The sequence below is a fragment of the Oncorhynchus gorbuscha genome, linkage group LG02 (genome assembly GCF_021184085.1).
Source record: "Oncorhynchus gorbuscha isolate QuinsamMale2020 ecotype Even-year linkage group LG02, OgorEven_v1.0, whole genome shotgun sequence".
In the NCBI taxonomy this organism is placed as follows: Eukaryota; Metazoa; Chordata; class Actinopteri; order Salmoniformes; family Salmonidae; genus Oncorhynchus; species Oncorhynchus gorbuscha.
The window spans coordinates 87,551,467-87,569,846 of NC_060174.1; the positions used below are offsets into that span (position 1 = coordinate 87,551,467).

The following is an 18,380-nucleotide window of genomic DNA, read 5'->3' on the forward strand; positions in this document are numbered from 1 at the left end:
GTGCCACGTTACACAACGTGAACACTACGTCTACATGACGTGTACACATGAGGCTTAATTCTGGAACTTATCACCCCCCATAGTTAGGGATTCACTAACCTAATGTAGCAGGCCAGGTATTCGCCTTCTGCCTGTAGCTTCTCAGTACCCTGTTATTTGCTGCCATCTAGTGACAAAGTGGTGCATGAAGCATGGGCTTTTCTGCAAGGAAGGATAGAACCTACAGGTCATCACTAGATAGCAAACACCCAACACCCACAAATGAGCACACCGGAACCTAAAACTAATCTGTGAGTGGCAAATGACGGTCAGCGCCCCGTTTTATTGTTTTTTCTAAACATGTAAACATACAAGACTGTGACCTGGAAACAATAATACACAAAGACTGTTAACCAATAATAAAAAATATATATAATAAAACACCAAAACATTAACATACTTCTTTGAATGTCATATGTTTGCAAATACTGGAATGCTTGACAACATCAATATATATTCTTAAATATATATTTCTATATAGAGATCTTCAATATTTTATATATCCATTCATATTTCCCCTTTAGGTCCTCTTTTCAATTGGTTCACATTCCTTACATGATCTTTACCCCTGGATCTTTTTGTGGCAATTTAGACCTGAAGATAGACATCCAAAGTCTAAGAAATGTAAAGGCAGTTTTTAAACAAGCGCACACACAATCTTTTAATATATATCCCCTGCTATATCCTCGAGGTAGGGAAATGCATCCAGCACTAGCCATTCCCTCTCACATTCCCTGATTAGATAGCGTGTATACAGATCACGGTTCAAACACTATTTTAAATCTTTCAAATATTTTTTGATGTTTGCTTCAGCCTGCCTGGAGTGTCAGATGGGTGGGGTTTGCAGTTTTGCGACTATTCTATTGTTTTTATAGTCCCAGGCAAGCTCAATCAAGCCCAGATTAAGTACTCAAAATTATTTCAAATAGTATTTGAACTCAGGTCTGCACTTAAATTGGGAGAAAGAGATACTGCATGTCCCTCTGGCCCTCTTTCAATCCTTCAGTCAATGGGAATCGAAACAACATGCGTTACAATGTCGCTTTGTTGTACTTTAAGGAGTAACCAACTGCAATTTCTAGACATTCCACCAGGGAGCCAGCAGAGAGGAAATCTAGCTCCACCTCGATAAATTTGATGTAAATGGCCGAGCGTTCAGGGCCCATGGAGAGGCCCTCTTCCCTGGCTTGCTGCCCGGTGCCCCTGCAGTTCCCCTGGAGGAAGCGTGTGACGGCCGAAGGCTGCCTGCGGCTGTAGTGCTTGCCTGAGCTCTGAAAGTGCTGGAAAAGGCACTGCTGTAGGGTCCTCTCCTCTGCGATGCCCAGGTAGCAGTAGGTCACTTTGGCCACCGTCTTCTCCCCCACTCTCCCCCCCGGGCCCACCACACTCTCGAACCCAGACCCGCCAGAGCCCGACGATCCAGAGAGAGGCAAGCTCTGGTCAGAGTCTTGGTGCTGCAGCGGAGAGTCTGGGGCCTCATCCTCCCCTGTGTAGTCTGACTCCGCTGACACCTCCTCGTAACCGATGGCATAAAGGCCATAAGTCTTAGGGATTCCCCCGGGTAGGAGGTACTCGGAGGCCCCGTTGCTGCAGCCCGTCACCCTTGACTGTGCTATTGGGATCCAGTCTACCTCCATGTGCAGCTCCAGGCAGCGCGCCTCGCTAATGGTGATGTCCAGGAACTTATAATAAACGTTCTTCCAGTTCATCTTCTGCACTTTGGTCATGATGACACGGCCCTCTGCCTTCTCCGGATTGAAGTACTCGCGCAGCCGCTTACCCAGGGGCACCTGGGAGCTGATCTCGGCGTAGTGGTAGCAGACGTCCTCGTGCCAGCGTGTGTTGTAGCCCACACCAAAGATGGCCAGCTTGTTGGAGAGGTGCAATCTGGAGAAGTCAGTCCATGTCTGGAAGTGCTCCCACTTCACCTGTACCGACTCCAGGATGCGCACCACATTCTGCATCACTTCCTGTTTCCTGAGAGGGACAGAAATACATGAACGGTCAAGATTAGGTTGGAACCAGTGGAGGGTTGGTAATGAGAACAGATGAAACATTTTTATGAAGACTGGACGTAGAATAATGCAGTGACACGTCTCTGTCAGTGATTTGTTTTTAATAACATCTTGGCAGTAAAAAGTATTTATTTTGACCTTGTATCCATGTTACATGTACTGTTATCAGGTGTCATTAATTCTATGGCAAAAACACGTACTGAACTTGCTCCGAGGGCTCAGGTCGAAGCTGCACGACACTTGCATTCTTTGGCGGCTGTGTTTCCTCTGAAGAAATAAAGGAACAGTATTTGTTATCATCAAAATAACACATCAAACGCTACCCTGACAGGCATATATGCTCATTACTCCTATAGTATTCATTTTGACAGTGAAGGAAGAGCCTGCATACTAAATCAAATGTTATTTGTCACATGCGCCGAATACAACAAGTATTACAGTGAAATGCTTACTTACAAGCCCTTAACCAACAATGAAGGCAGTGCTTTCAAATGTTTCACACTCTCATAGCTACCTCTAATAAGAACTACCAGTCCCCTGGATAGTCTACCCACAACTTTAACAAAAAAATAAGTCTGCTGACCCCTTCCCTATGTCATCACCAGAATCATCATCATCACCACCACTCACCAGTTTCCATCTCTCCCTCCTGGAAGGCGGAGGCCAGCACCTGGTTGCACCAGTCTTCTTGGGAGAAGTCCTCCATGGTGCTGCCGTCAGACTCCATCTCCTGGTACAGGCCACTACTGTTGATGAGGACGGGGGCACACGTCTGGGAGTCCCAGCCTCCCTGGCCAAACACCTTTTCCAGCTGCTCGATGGAGTAGCTACTTTTCCTCTTGCCGACGCCATGCTCCTTCACTCTGCTATAGCACCGGCGCAGCGTCTGCGGGTCATAATGGGTGTGTGAACCTCAGAGGAAGATCTTGAAGTTAGTGTTAGCTATTAGACTAGCTATAGGCCTGTCCAATGCCACAAATATACCAGAGACGGCATAATCACCCACAAAAGGACTGGGCTCAAGATGAATGAATGGCTACATACATTTACAGAAATTATTTGCTTTGAAATGCATATAGCTGAGGATATTTATGCAAACTTCCAGTTGGCTTTCCTGATAGCGATCTGGGTGCTTTTAGATATGTGGGTGTATTTACATACACAAGCGTTGCTTTCAACTGTATTGGGTTGCACAAAAACAGCCCATGGTAAGCCAGAAGTTCCATTTCAACTTATTGTGCCGGTGGGCAGGACAGTTGCTCATTATGACGGGAAGAAACAGACAACAAATATCTAAAGGATGGTATTAAATATACAACAGGCGGGCCTAATCCTGGACGCTGATTGGATTAAACCGCGTTCTACCTGGTGTCTATTCCACAAGGCTATGATGTTGAAATGCCTATTTACTGTTCCATCTCACTGCGCAATCCAACAACATCGACTGGTTATCATCTAGTTGTTCTCTCAAGAGGAGGCTTCTTACTGTGACTAACGTCTGTAACATGACCCAGGTTATCACTCAGCCAACTAGAGTGTAAACCAATAGTGATGGCTGTCACATCCACTTGTATTGATCATATCTTCACCAATGCTTGCAGAGCTTTGCTCCAAAGCAATAGCAGTTCCCATTGGCTGTTGTGACCATAAAATTATGGTAATAATAAGGAAAGCCAAAGTACCAGTCTCAGGACTCTTTTGTTGAAGATGTAAAATATTTATTTTGGTCTGGTGTGTATATGGAGGAGAAACCAGATTAAGCACTTGGAGTATTTGTAAAATTATTCTTGCCAACTGTTGACAAACATTCACCCGTTAAGAACTGTTAGAGCCCCCATAACTAAACAAAAAAAAGAAATTATTTTACCAAAACAAGATAAATGACAGACTTGGGAGCACCTCTTATTTGTAAGGGGACCTGCGTGGTTCTGGTACCGGTTCCGACCAACATTTTCGCTTATAAATAGGGCTGTGGACACTGTAGATCAAAATGGCTTACATTGAGCGATAGCCATGGTTCCAACGGACACAGTAGTATTTTGAGCCTGTGTGACATATGATCTGAAACCACTTGAAGATGGGATATCCCTCCTACCATTTAGTTCACTCTTCAACTATCCATAAACTCCTGGCTGAACCCTACATCACAGCCACTGACCAAGCAATGCAATTCAGAGATTGATTTATAGCCATCAATCAAAAATAATTAATAGTTTGTCATTGATGGACAAATTAATGAGGTGAAAGGCAAGTTGCTAACGAGTTCAGGAAGCCAAGCTAAGGTTCTGAGACGTTCACAGCAATTGGGGAAGAAGTTTTGATCAAGAGAGACCTTTAGAAAATAAGTACTTTTTCCTCTAACACTAAACATACAAATATGCATTTAACAGTTATAAGGAAGGTGAAATCTTAATTTTATAATTTCATTATGCTATATTTAGAAAGCATATAAGTAATATCAAGCCTTAATTAAGTTTTGTTGAATAGTAATTACATCATGAAATCTATAATTTTTTACGATATTTGTACTGTGTACTTGAGCTTTCTCCAAGTGACTACCTCAGCAATTTACAGTGCATTTGGAAAAGTATTCAGAACCCTTGACTTTTTCCACATTTTGTTACATTACAGACTTATTCTAAAATTGACTATTGTTTTTTCCTCATCAATCTACACACAAAAAAGAAAGCTTGGCACACCTGTATTTAGAGAGTTTCTACCATTCTTCTCTGCAGATCCTCTCAAGCTCTCAAGTTGGATGGGGAGTGTCATTGCACAGATATTTTCAGGTCTCTCCCATGATGTTCCATCGGGCTCAAGTCCGGGCTCTGGATGGGCCAGTCAAGGACATTCAGAGACTTGTCCTAAAGGACTCCTGCGTTGTCTTGGCTGTGTGCTTAGGGTCATTGTCCTGTTGGAAGGTGAACCTTCACCCCAGTCTGAGGTCCTGAGCGCTCTGGAGCAGGTTTTCATCAACAATCTGTCTTTGCTCTGTTCATCTTTCCCTCAATTCTGACAGGTCTCCCAGTCCCTGCTGCTGAAAAACATCCCCACAGTATGATGCTACCACCACCATGCTTCACCGTAGGGATTAGAGGTCGACCGATTAATCGTAATGGCCGATTAATTAGGGCCGATTTCAAGTTTTCATAACAATCAGAAATCGGTATTTTAGGGCGCCGATTCAAAATAAATAAATAATTATATATATTAATAATTTTATTTAACTAGGCAAGCCAGTTAAGAACATATTCTTATTTTCAATGACGGCCTATGAACAGTGGGTTAACTGCCTTGTTCAGGGGCAGAACGACAGATTTTCATCTTGTCAGCTCGGGGGACTCAAACTTGCAACCTTACAGTTAACTAGTCCAACGCAATAACGACCTGCCTCTCTCTCTCGTTGCACTCCACAAGGAGACTGCCTGTTACGCGAATACAGTAAGCCAAGGTAAGTTGCTAGCTAGCATTAAACCTATCTTATAAAAAACAATCAATCATAATCACTAGTTAACTACACATGATTGATGATATTATCAGATATTATCTAGCGTGTCCTGCATTGCATATAATCTGACTGAGCATCTAAGTATCTGCCTGAGCGGTGGTAGGCAGAAGCAGGCGCGTAAACATTCATTCAAACAGTACTTTCGTGTGTTTTGCCAGCAGCTCTTCGTTGTGCGTCAAGCATTGTGCTGTTTATGACTTCAAGCCTATCAACTCCCGATACGAGGCTGGTGTAACCGAAGTGAAATGGCTAGCTAGTTAGCTCGCGCTAACTTCGAGGGTGGCTGTTGTCGTTGTGTTCCTGGTTCGAGCCCAGGGAGGAGCGAGGAGAGGGACGGAAGCTATACTGTTACACTGGCAATACTAAAGTGCCTATAAGAACATCCAATAGTCAAAGGTTAATGAAATACAAATGGTATGAAAAATCATAATCGGTCGACCTCTAGTAGGGATGGTGGTCCTTCTGTAGCTCAGTTGGTAGAGCATGGCGCTTGTAACGCCAGGGTAGTGGATTCGATTCCCGGGATCACCCATACGTAGAATGTATGCACACATGACTGTAAGTCGCTTTGGATAAAAGCGTCTGCTAAATGGCATATATTATTATTATTATTATATTATTATTATTATATTATAATTATTATGGTGCTAGGTTTCCTCCAGTCGTGAAACTTGGCATTCAGGCCAAATAGTTTAATCTTGGTCTCCTCAGACCAAAGAATCTTGTTTCTCATGGTCTGAGTCCTTTAGGTGCCTTTTGGCAAACTCCATGTGCCTTTTACTGAGGAGTGGCTTCCGTCTAGCCACTCTACAATAAAGGCCAGATTGGTGGAGTGCTGCAGAGATGGTTGTCCATCTCAACAGAGGAACTGGACCTCTGCCAGTGACCATCGATTTCTTGGTCACCTCCCTGACCACGACCCTTCTCCTCCGATTGCTCAGTTTGGAAGGGTGGCCAGCTTCAGGAAGAGTCTTGGTGGTTCCAAACTTCTTCCATTTAAGAATGATGGAGGCCATTGTGTTCTTGGGTACCTTCAATGCTGCAGAAATGTTTTGGTACCCTTCCCCAGATCTGTACCTCGACACAATCATGTCTCGGAGCACTATAGACAATTACTTTGACCTCATGGCTTGGTTTTTGCTCTGACATGCACTGGCAACTGTGGGACATTTTATATAGACAGTTCTGTGCCTTTCCAAATCATGTTCAACAAATTGCATTTATCCACAAGCTGTAGAATCATCAAGGATTTTCAATGGAAACAGGATTCACCTCAGTTAAATTTTGAGTCATGTAAATAAGTTAGGATGGATTATTGTAAGATAGCGCCGGAGAAGAAGGCAGACGTTTTACATGCCCCCCAGCCGATTGTGTTTTTTGTTCCGTTATTTTGTACATAATGTTGCTGCTACTGTCTCTTATTACCGAAAATAACTTGTAGACATCAGGACTGCGATTACTCACCACGGACTAACAGAATCCTTTTTTTCCTTTCACGACACTGACGAGCCCAACGCGAAGGATATACTGCTAGTCAAATGGCTATTTACAGTGCCCCCCCCCGCCGTCTTTACACCACTGCTACTCTGTTGTCATCTATGCATAGTCACTTTAATAACTCTACCTACATGTACATACTACCTCAACTAACTGGTGCCCCCGCACATTGACTCTGTATCTGTACACCCCCCTGTAAATAGTCTCGCTACTGTTATTTTACTGCTGCTCTTTAATTTCTTGTATCGCTTATTCTTATCCATATTTTTTTGAAGCTGCATTGTTGGTTAGGGGCCCGTAAGTAAGCATTCCACTGTACACCTGTTGTATTCGGTGCATATGACAAATACATTTAGATTTGATATCAGTTGTTGTTTTGCAAAAATTGCTACAAACCTGTTTTCGCTCTGTCATTATGGGGTATTGTGTGTAGAGTGATGAAAACAATTAATTTAATACATTTTAGAATAAGGCCAATGTATTTTTTAGTATTTTTTAAATAAATACATATGATGTTCTTGGAATCATATGTATTTATTATTATTTTTTTAACGTGAAGAGGTCTGAATACTTTCCGAATGCACTGTACATCCACCACCACCACTATCCACCACCACCACTATTGGTTTCTTCACTGTACCCAAACCCAAAATAGATTTAATGCATTGCTCATTTATATACATGACATCGTGGAATGCTAGAAGTTACTGGTGGCAAAAAGCAAGTTTAGCTTTAAAAACAGAATGTTTTATTTAATCATAGCGCCTCTCCTCTTTCTAAAGATTAATTTAACTGTACTGTATATATGAATATGTACCAGTCAAGTTTGGGTTTTTCTGTATTTGTACTATCTTCTACGTTGTAGAATAATAGTGAAGACATTGAAACTATGAAATAACACATATGGAATCATGTAGTAACCAAAAAATTGTTAAACAAATCAAAATAGATTTCATATTTTAGATTATTCAAAGTAGCCACCCTTTGCCTTGATGACAGCTTTGGCATTCACTCAACCACCTTCACCTGGAATGCTTTTCCAACAGTCTTGAAGGAGTTCCCACATATGCAGAGCACTTGTTCACTGCTTTTCCTTGACTCTGCGGTCCAACTCATCCCAAACCATCTCAATTGGGTTGAGGTCAGGTGATTGTGGAGTCCAGGTCATCTGATGCAGCACTCCATCACTCTCCTTATTGGTCAAATAGCCCTTACACAGCCTGGAGGTGTGTTGGGTCATTGTCAAGTTGAAAAACAAAAGCGCAAACCAGATGGGATATCACTGCAAAATGCTGTGGTAGCCATGTTGTTTTAATGTGCCTTGAATTCTAAATAAATCACTGACAGTGTCACCAGCAAAGCACCCCCACACCTTCTCCTCTATGCTTCACATGGGAACCACACATGCAGAGATCCGTTCACCTACTCTGCGTCTAAGAAAGACACAGTGGTTGGAACCAGAGATCTCAAATTTGGACTCATCAGACCAAAGAACAGATTTCCACCGATCTAATGTCCATTGCTTGTGTTTCATTGGCTCAAACATGTCTCTTCTTCTTATTGGTGTCCTTTAGTAATGGTTTCTTTGCAGCAATTCGATCATGAAAGCCTGATTCATGCAGTCTCCTCTGACAGTTGATGTTGAGATGTGTCTGTTACTTGAACTCTGATGCATTTGTTTGGGCTGCAATTTCTGAGGCCGGTAACTCTAATGAATGTATCCTCTGGCGCAGAGGTAACTCTGGGTCTTCCTTTCCTGTGGTGGTTCTCATGAGACCTAGTTCCATCATAGCGCTTGATGGTTTTTGCGACTGCACTTGAAGAAATTTTCAAAGTTCTTAATTTTCTGGATTGACTGACCTTCATGTCTTAAAATAATGATGGACTGTGCTTTCTCTTTGCTTATTTGAGCTGTTCTTACCATAATATGAAGTTTAACCAAATAGGGCTATCTTCTGTATACCACCACAACACAACTAATTGGCTCAAACATATTAAAGGAAAAAAATTCCACAAATTAGCTTTTGACAAGGCAAACCTGGTAATTGAAATGCATTCCAGGTGACTACCTCATGAAGCTGGTTGAGAGAATGCCAAGAGTGTGCAAAGCTGTCGTCAAGGCAAAAGATGGCTACTTTGAAGAATTTGTTTAACACTTTTGGTTACTACATGATTCCATGTGTTATTTCATTGTTTTGATGTCTTCACTAATATTCTACGATGTAGTAGAATAGTAAAAATAAAGAAAAACCCTGGAAAGAGTAGGTGTGTCCAAACTTTTAACTGGCACTGTATATATGAAGTGTGTAAATAGTATTTTTGGTGTCTCTTGGTGTCTTTTCTATATATAACTCTTATTTTTATTACGCCGTGATCACGAGAAAATGATCCTACGATCTTGACAAAACAACTTTATGTAGTGATCATGAGATAAATAAGTTGTGATTGACATAACAAGGGAATACTTTTTTAATTCATATGTCCTCTCTGGACCTCCGTAGGTTTGTGTCCATAGATATGAAACAAAAAGACTAAAATGAATGACCAGCCAGCATCAATAGAAACCCTAGATTTGTGTTGGGACTATATCTCGTGGAAGGATGAAATAGTATGTATAAATTCATTAAAATAAAAAGTTTATGAAAATATGTCAATCATTATTTGAACATGTGTATATATATATGAAAGTGATAATGCCCTCGAAGCTGGTGTTTCGACTTCGTCTCAGGCCGAATAAAACCCACTGCCAATATATCCTCCAAACACCGGCTTCGAGGTCATTATCACTTAAACAGACATTCCAAACGTGGGTCTGTTGTAGAGGTCTTCACAGGTCCACCCAATCCTGAATACCAGAGGCTCAACCCGGGACCTGAGCGAGTCCGGGTCTAAAATTCTAACTTTTCCCTTGGGCCCAAGTCTGATAGATCCGAGTGGACCCGACCGTATCTCTGCATAGCCTATAGCATATTTATTTTACGCTAATAAGGTGAATTTATTGACTGATTTATGGACTAGCCAACATATTCTTTAACCAGAAGAGAAAGTTGGCTGATAAAAAAATGTTGCCACTTGGGTCGAACCCGTTAGGGTATGGGTCGGGTCTAGGTCTGGCTGTTGTAGGGTTCATTCGGGTTCAGGGCTGATTGTTCTTGGGTCTGTTTAGGTTGGTGTTTCCACTCACTACAAAGCGACGAGAAGAAGCCCCGTGGCCGGCAGTGGGAGAAGATGGAGCAAGATTGACATTCTGCTAATTTTCTCATTGATGAACCATTTCATATCCATAGTTTTCTGTGTCCAAAACTAAAATCTGTAACAAAAGGAGTGGACTGTGTTTTGTAGAATTTACCCTTTGCCAAAGTTTCTCCCCAAAATGTTGTTGTTTAGAAGTAGTGCATATTTCCGTTAGTTCCCTAAAGGAAATATGCAAATAAATAAATGATAGAATGTGCCAATAGGACCTCCCTAGCTCGTGCTTGGCTCTGCCCACTATGATTCATTTTCTCCCCTTGGAAAAGACAGACTCTGGTCTATCTTGGGTTAGTTATAAAAATCGCTGCCTTTAGTCTGTTGCAGGCACACTTCCTGTCTGCTTACCTGATGTCAAAACAAAAGTGCTGCACTGTCTACAACAGACCCACGTTTGGAAAGTCGGTTTAATAATAAGATCTATTACATATTTACATTACATATTCGCCCGTCACAAGGAACAACCATCCTGCCCACAACACAGGCACAGTAAGGCTTCCCACGGACTGTTGTAGTGCAACCCAATACAACTGAAAGTGACCTACTAGCTTAACAATTTACTGAATTTTTTAAAACGTACCTACGGTTTGAATCGTTACATTAGCAAGCTACATATGACTAGCTAGCTTGCTAGCTAACGTTAGTTAGTCAATGGGCATAAGCTAGGAAGCTACTGTAACACTGACAACATCCCTGGTTAACATTACATGATTTAACATAGCACGCAGTTACTGCCTAAGAAGAGTGGCAAGCATCTGACAGATGACTACCTATGTGATAGATGAACATGCTTACTCTGTCCCCCATTACCTTCATCCTCTCCCTGCATTGGGATGGGGTCCTTTCGTAGCCGAGCTCTGCTAGGGCTCGTGAGACCCGCTCGTACATTGCGGGACCAGGGGCCTTTCCAGAAAAAACGGTGCCTGCAACCTCCAATTGCTGCATTCGTGCCTCCGTTAGTCTTTCATTGCCCCACACCGCAATAAGGGCGTTTGTTTCGGATGGGGTCCACGACATCCCTCGGCAAGCTGTGAAGCTATTTGAGGCAAAGGCCGATCCACTTCGGCCTGCGCTCCCAGAAATCGTCATACCTACGTTGAGAGGCGAGAATCGATTAGGTGTGGATGGATTGGAATGATATTGGTTGCTGTCACTCAAATCCTCTGATTCTGGTGATGGAACTTCTGTTTTTGGCATCTTTAACGGCGTCGATATCTCGGGAGAATGATTAGAGGTACAGGGCGCCGCCATCTTTCTTCTGTTGCTAAGGGGAGGGTAGCCTAACGTAGCAGGCGTCAAAAGGGAAGGGGATGTGATATACATCTTCTGTATGTATGGGGGGTGATATGTGCCAGAATTAAGCTTAGGCAACCGTACCTCCTTGTGACTGTCGCTTACCATTGAACGTCTGACTGACAGGACATGATACCAATACCTTACTAATGTCTGCGTGACGCCTGCGTGTTAATCAAATCAAATGTTATTTGTCACATACACATGGTTAGCAGATGTTAATGCGAGTGTAGCGAAATGCTTGTGCTTCTAGTTCCGACAATGCAGTAATAACCAACGAGTAACTAACTAACAATTCCAAAACTACTACCTTATACACACAAGTGTAAAGGGATAAAGAATATGTACATAAAGATATATGAATGAGTGATGGTACAGAGCGGCATAGGCAAGATGCAGTAGATGGTATCGAGTACAGTATATACATATGAGATGAGTATGTAAACAAAGTGGCATAGTTTAAAGTGGCGAGTGATACATGTATTACATAAAGATGCAGTAGATGATATAGAGTACAGTATATACGTATACATATGAGATAAATAATGTAGGCTATGTAAACATTATATTAAGTAGCATTGTTTAACCTCTTCAGTCTACCCTCTACTTTTTTGAACATTCTGTTAAAAATCGCACAACATTTCAGCGCCCTGCTACTCATGCCAGGAATATAGTATATGCATATGCTTAGTATGTGTGGATAGAAAACACTCAGACGTTTATAAAACTGGTTAAACTGGCTTTAACATAACGTGCGTTTCATTGAAAAGTGCAGGAAAATCTGATCACTGAAAGTGGAAAAATATATCCATCCGCCGCATCATATGACTTTCACACTCAACGTCAACAAAACTAAGGAGATGATTGTGGACTTCAGGAAACAGCAGAGGGAACACCCCCCTATCCACATCGATGGAACAGTAGTGGAGAAGGTAGTTAGTTTTAAGTTCCTCGGCGAACACATCACAGACAAACTGAATTGGTCCAGCATCGTGAAGAAGGTGCAGCAGCGCCTCTTCAACCTCAGGAGGCTGAAGAAATTTGGCTTGTCACCAAAAGCACTCACAAACATCTACAGATGCACAATCGAGAGCATCCTGTCGGGCTGTATCACTGCCTGGTACGGCAACTGCTCCGCCCACAACCGTAAGGCTCTCCAGAGGGTAGTGAGGTCTGCACAACGCATCACCGGGGGCAAACTACCTGCCCTCCAGGACACCTACACCACCCGATGTCACAGGAAGGCCATAAAAATCATCAAGGACAACAACCACCCGAGCCACTGCCTGTTCACCACGCTATCATCCAGAAGGCGAGGTCAGTACAGGTGCATCAAAGCTGGGAGAGAGACTGAAAAACAGCTTCTATCTCAAGGCCATACGACTGTTAAACAGCCACCACTAACATTGAGTGGCTGCTGCCAAAACACTGACTCAACTCCAGCCACTTTAATAATGGGAATTAATATAAAATATATCACTAGCCACTTTAACCTCTTGCTTCTACCTGGCACGCAGGCGTCCCATCTAGAGCTCTGGAAATGCAAATGCGCTACGCTAAATGCTAATACTATTAGTTAAAACTCAAACGTTCATTAAAATACACATTCAAGGTAGTGATTTAAAGCTACACTAGGTTGTGAATCTATCCACCAAGTCAGATTTGTAAAATGCTTTTCGGCGAAAGCATGAGAAGCTATTATCTGATAGCATGTAACACCCCAAAAGACCCGCTGGGGACGTAAACAAAAAAATTAGCATAGTCGGCGCTACACAAACCGCACAAATAAAATATAAAACATTCATTACCTTTGACCATCTTCTTTGTTGGCACTCCTAGATGACCCATAATCACTATTGGGTCTTTTTTTCCGATTAAATCGGTCCATATATAGCCTAGATATCGATCTATGAAGAGTGTGTGATCAACGAAAAAAATAGTGTTTTTTACATTTACATTTTACATTTACTCTTATCCAGAGTGACTTACAAATTGGTGCATTCACCTTATGACATCCAGTGGAACAACCACTTTACAATAGTGCATCTAAATATTTTAAGGGGGGGAGAGGGGGTGAGAAGGATTACTTTATCCTATCCTAGGTATTCCTTAAAGAGGTGGGGTTTCAGGTGTCTCCGGAAGGTGGTGATTGACTCCGCTGTCCTGGCGTCGTGAGGGAGTTTGTTCCACCATTGGGGAGCCAGAGCAGCGAACAGTTTTGACTGGGCTGAGCGGGAACTGTACTTCCTCAGTGGTAGGGAGGCGAGCAGGCCAGAGGTGGATGAACGCAGTGCCCTTATTTGGGTGTAGGGCCTGATCAGAGCCTGGAGGTACTGAGGTGCCGTTCCCCTCACAGCTCCGTAGGCAAGCACCATGGTCTTGTAGCGGATGCGAGCTTCAACTGGAAGCCAGTGGAGAGAGCGGAGGAGCGGGGTGACGTGAGAGAACTTGGGAAGGTTGAACACTAGACGGGCTGCGGCGTTCTGGATGAGTTGTAGGGGTTTAATGGCACAGGCAGGGAGCCCAGCCAACAGCGAGTTGCAGTAATCCAGACGGGAGATGACAAGTGCCTGGATTAGGACCTGCGCCGCTTCCTGTGTGAGGCAGGGTCGTACTCTGCGGATGTTGTAGAGCATGAACCTACAGGAACGGGCCACCGCCTTGATGTTAGTTGAGAACGACAGGGTGTTGTCCAGGATCACGCCAAGGTTCTTAGCGCTCTGGAAGGAGGACACAATGGAATTTTTAACGTAACGTCATTTTTTAATTAAAAAAGTTGACGATAAACTTTCACAAAACACTTCGAAATACTTTTGTAATGCAACTTTAGGTATTAGTAAACGTTAATAAGCGATCAAATTGATCAAGAGGCAAATTATATTCTATAGCTGTGCGTCTGGAAATAATGTCCGGGTAAATCTCAACCAAAATATCCGGTCAGAGACCTGAAGAACTGCTCTGCCCTGTGTCTGTCTGACCAAGAAAAAAATAGTAGGCAAATGACAAGACTGTTGACATCGTGTGGAAGCTGTAGGTATTGCAACCTCGGCTCCATTTAATGGGGGTCACTTTTAACAATTGGTTGAAGTTGCGCATGGATATATTTTTCCATTTTCAGTGATCAGATTTTCCTGCACTTTTTGATGAAACGCACGTTCTGTTATAGTCACAGCCGTGATTTAACCAGTTTTATAAACGTCTGAGTGTTTTCTATCCACACATACTAATCATATGCATATACTATATTCCTGGCATGAGTAGCAGGGCGCTGAAATGTTGCGCGATTTTTAACAAAAAGCTGCTGAAAATTCGCAGCTTCCTTAAGAGGTTTTAATTAAATCTCAGCCATAAATGTTAGAAACTTACCATTTTTTGTGGAAGCCGACATTCCGAAGTAGCCACCTTGAGCTATAGTGTAGCATATGGCTTGTGTATTTTCTGTTATCGCTAATTGCCTAGAAAAGATGACCTTATCTTTCTGAATACAGATCTAAATGTTGTTAGCTAATCACAGACTATGTTGTTACTAGTTCTCAGCAGCCTACATCAGACAACCAATAAGAGTTTTCTCCACGGCTTTCAGTCAAATAGAGGAGGTCATAGGCTTTCCCAGAGGACCCGTGCCATTCGGAGTCCTTGGGCTGTCCCTACCTCAATCAAGTATAAATGTAAAATGGTTAAGTTTAGTGTTATAATTTAGGGTTAAGGGTAGGGACGTCCCAAGGAGTCCGGATAGCAGTGACCGTTCATAAAGTGAGAGGCGGCACAGTATTTGAGAGCTCGGAGACTACACAGACATTCACTTGTTTTTTTTTACAAGCACGGAACTCGATTTTTGAGTGTCTAGCCCAGATAGTTGCCTTAGAGACTATGAAAAAAATTACCAAGATGTCCTTGATCCGATTGAGGAGTAAGTAGGCTATATTTAAGTTGTGATATCGTTATTAAATATTTAGGCCTACTGTGTTGATAAGGCAAATTTGGTTTATTTGAGTTTGTAAGGCATTGTCGAAAGCACTTAGGCAATATTATTTACTGTCGATAGGGGAGTAGACTATTGCACAATAATAATGTAATTTGATGTGCTAGTATTATTTATTTAATGGATGAATTAAATTGTAAATGAAAGTGTACACACATGGTGCTATAGGATATATACATATTTTACATTGTAATACACTAACCTTACATGCCATTGTGTGCTGGAGCTATGGGTTTATTTGTCCACTGTCACTAGACCTACACATTCACACTCAAACTGAATTGAAGTGGGATACATAACTACTTTTCACTGAAGAAGGGAATGAGGTACGACATACAACTTTGGTCGAAGACCTTAAAATCATGCCTGTCAAGAACAATTAAATCATAACGGTATCCTAATATAGTGTGGATGCAGGAGTAGCCTATTCTACAATAATGTAACTGTATGTGCTAGTATTATTTATCTAATTGATAAATGAAATGGTAAATGTGGTTGGGTATGCTACTTCATTCAATGATTACGGTATTTTACAAGTTAGATAAAGCAGTAGCCTATCATCTATAATAATAATGTAATTGAATGTGCTTATATAAGGGAAATTGTAAGTGGAGATGGGAAGGCTACTTCATTCAGTGAATACTGAATGTTTTGCTATCTCTGGGAGTATGTTAATGAAGGCTTTTCAGCTGTCAAACTAATTTATAAATCTATCTTTCTTTTAGTCAAGAAGTAATGAGCCAGAGCAACTAATCATTGTCACTGTAGCTGTTCTACCTACCACCCACACTAATCTCCTTCCACAAGCAACCACATCCTCTTCTCTTGTTCAAATAATTTGCCGCCACACTGAAAACAGTGTACATACATACCTCTGTGCCCATCTCATTGCAACATGATCCATCCAAGGCCAAAGCTGGATGTCTAAAATGTGAGAAATGTAAACAAGAAAACATATTTAGTCAGCCACCAATTGTGCAAGTTCTCCCACTTAAAAATATGAGAGAGGCCTGCAATGTTCATCATAGGTACACTTCAACAGACAGACAAAATGAGAAAAAAAATCCAGAAAATCACATTGTAGGATTTTTAATGAATTTATTTGCAAATTATGGTGGAAAATAAGTATTTGGTCAAAAACAAAAGTTTATCTCCAGCTAAACTAAGTTTTTATGGATATAAAGAAGGACATTTTCAAACAAAAGGACCATTTGTAATGTAACTGGGACCTTTTGGAGTGCCAACAGAAGAAGATCATCAAAGGTAAGGCATATATTATATCACTATTTCTGACTTTTGTGTCGCAACTCCCTGGTTGAAAATGATTTGTTATGCATTTGTGTGCTGGGCGCTGTCCTCAGATAATCGCATGGTTTGCTTTTGCCATAAAGCCATTTTGAAATCTGACATGGTGGCTGAGTGAACAACAAGTTAAGCTTAATTTTGATGTATTGCACTTGTGATTTCATGAAAGTTTAATATTTATAGTAATTTAATTTGAAATTGGCGCTCTGCAATTTCACCGGAAGTTGTCGTCCCACTGATCCGCAAGAATTAAGGTGAATTTAAAAAGATCAGATGATAACTATTTACATCTGCCTCCTCGTGGTGGGTGCCGCTTTCATATAGGTACTGTTATTAAGGTGTATGACTCCAGCGGTCATGACACCACCCTGGAGTTTTTCTTACAACTCATCTCGTTATCTTTTCCAGGGATCATCCCTCCCTCATCAACCCCACTGACATAAAACATTACAGAGATGTATCCTTTATTTTCCATCTGCCATTAACATTATTGCATGTCTAATCAAACATTTCAATTAAATAATTTAATGACTGTATTTTTACATACCTGATAAACCTGTAACCTGTGTGTTTGCTTGTTTACGTCTGTCTCCTACCCTGTTCCCTTTACTCTGCTCCTGTTCTCTAGGACCTAGGGGTTCTGCCTAACACACAGACATGGATCCACCTGATGTCCTCCATTACTAACCACCCTCCAACTTTTCATTGCTTCAGCTACTGTTATTGTCATGTTGTCATTATCTGCTAAGAAAGAGCAAGAAAACTATCATACTGGGCACATAATGTGAGATGCACAGATTAGCTAAAAACATTAGCACTGTAAACACTCAGAGCAAAGTAAGAACCAGCGCCTGGACTTTGCACTCTCCTTCTTCGAGTTCCCCTTCCGAGACTGACTGCCTGTTGAATACAAGTGACAGGCAGAAACTCCCATCCACATAACACTCCTCTCTATTCCACACCAGAATGTAGTATTTCAGTGTATGATTGCCATGTGAGGGTACAAAAAATCTGTTAAAGTCAATTAAAAAATATCAAATAGCAATTTATATATTACATTTTTTTTTGGGGGGGGGCAGATTAGTTTTCACAGCTGTTTCATAAGGTGTTCATTATTGTAAATGATAATGTATCCATTGATGGTATTTGTTAGTTCAACATTATTAATTTTTATATCATAGAACATACAATAGATATATATTCAACCACAAGGGTGTACTAATGAGCTATGATTTAAAAAAATCATAATAGAGGATTACTGAAATAATATTTCAGTGTAGATAAGTGAAGGCCTGTTTAAAATGAAAACATGCCAGCCAGACAAGCCAGTGTATGAATAAAATGTATTTGCATATGAATGAAGTGGAAATTAGCTGACTTTGTGATCTGTAAGGTAAGTAACATTAATGTGTGGGGGGGCATCAAAATGATATTATGTTTTACCCCAGTGCTTGTTTATTCATAAAAAGCAGAAGATGGTAAATAACATTAA

General features: G+C 41.5%; 1 protein-coding gene across 2 annotated transcripts; it reads right to left on the minus strand.

The window, feature by feature from the left end:
* Positions 1-278: 278 nt before the first annotated feature.
* On the minus strand, positions 279-11,604 carry LOC123994689 (myb/SANT-like DNA-binding domain-containing protein 2). 2 transcript variants are annotated; one of them, XM_046297603.1, is made up of 4 exons: positions 11,119-11,604; positions 2,685-2,940; positions 2,255-2,321; positions 279-2,016 (listed from the first exon to the last, which is right to left on the minus strand). In XM_046297603.1, exons 1-4 carry the CDS (start codon positions 11,557-11,559, stop codon positions 1,071-1,073), a joined length of 1,710 nt encoding a protein of 569 aa, XP_046153559.1. In that variant the 5' UTR covers positions 11,560-11,604; the 3' UTR covers positions 279-1,070. The 2 variants fall into 2 exon arrangements, with proteins under 2 accessions (XP_046153559.1, XP_046153550.1); XM_046297594.1 differs by having other exon boundaries at positions 11,104-11,604.
* Positions 11,605-18,380: the final 6,776 nt, after the last annotated feature.

What these genes read in the sequence shown, in the direction of transcription:
- LOC123994689 (XM_046297594.1), bottom strand. Translation starts at nt 11,559, where the DNA reads ATGGCGGCGCCCTGTACCTCTAATCATTCTCCCGAGATATCGACGCCG. An exon ending in TGAAGGTAATGGGGGACAGA is followed by an intron (nt 2,941 to 11,103) that starts GTAAGCATGTTC and finishes TATGACCCGCAG; the next exon opens with ACGCTGCGCCGGTGCTATAG. An exon ending in GGAGGGAGAGATGGAAACTG is followed by an intron (nt 2,322 to 2,684) that starts GTGAGTGGTGGT and finishes TTATTTCTTCAG; the next exon opens with AGGAAACACAGCCGCCAAAG.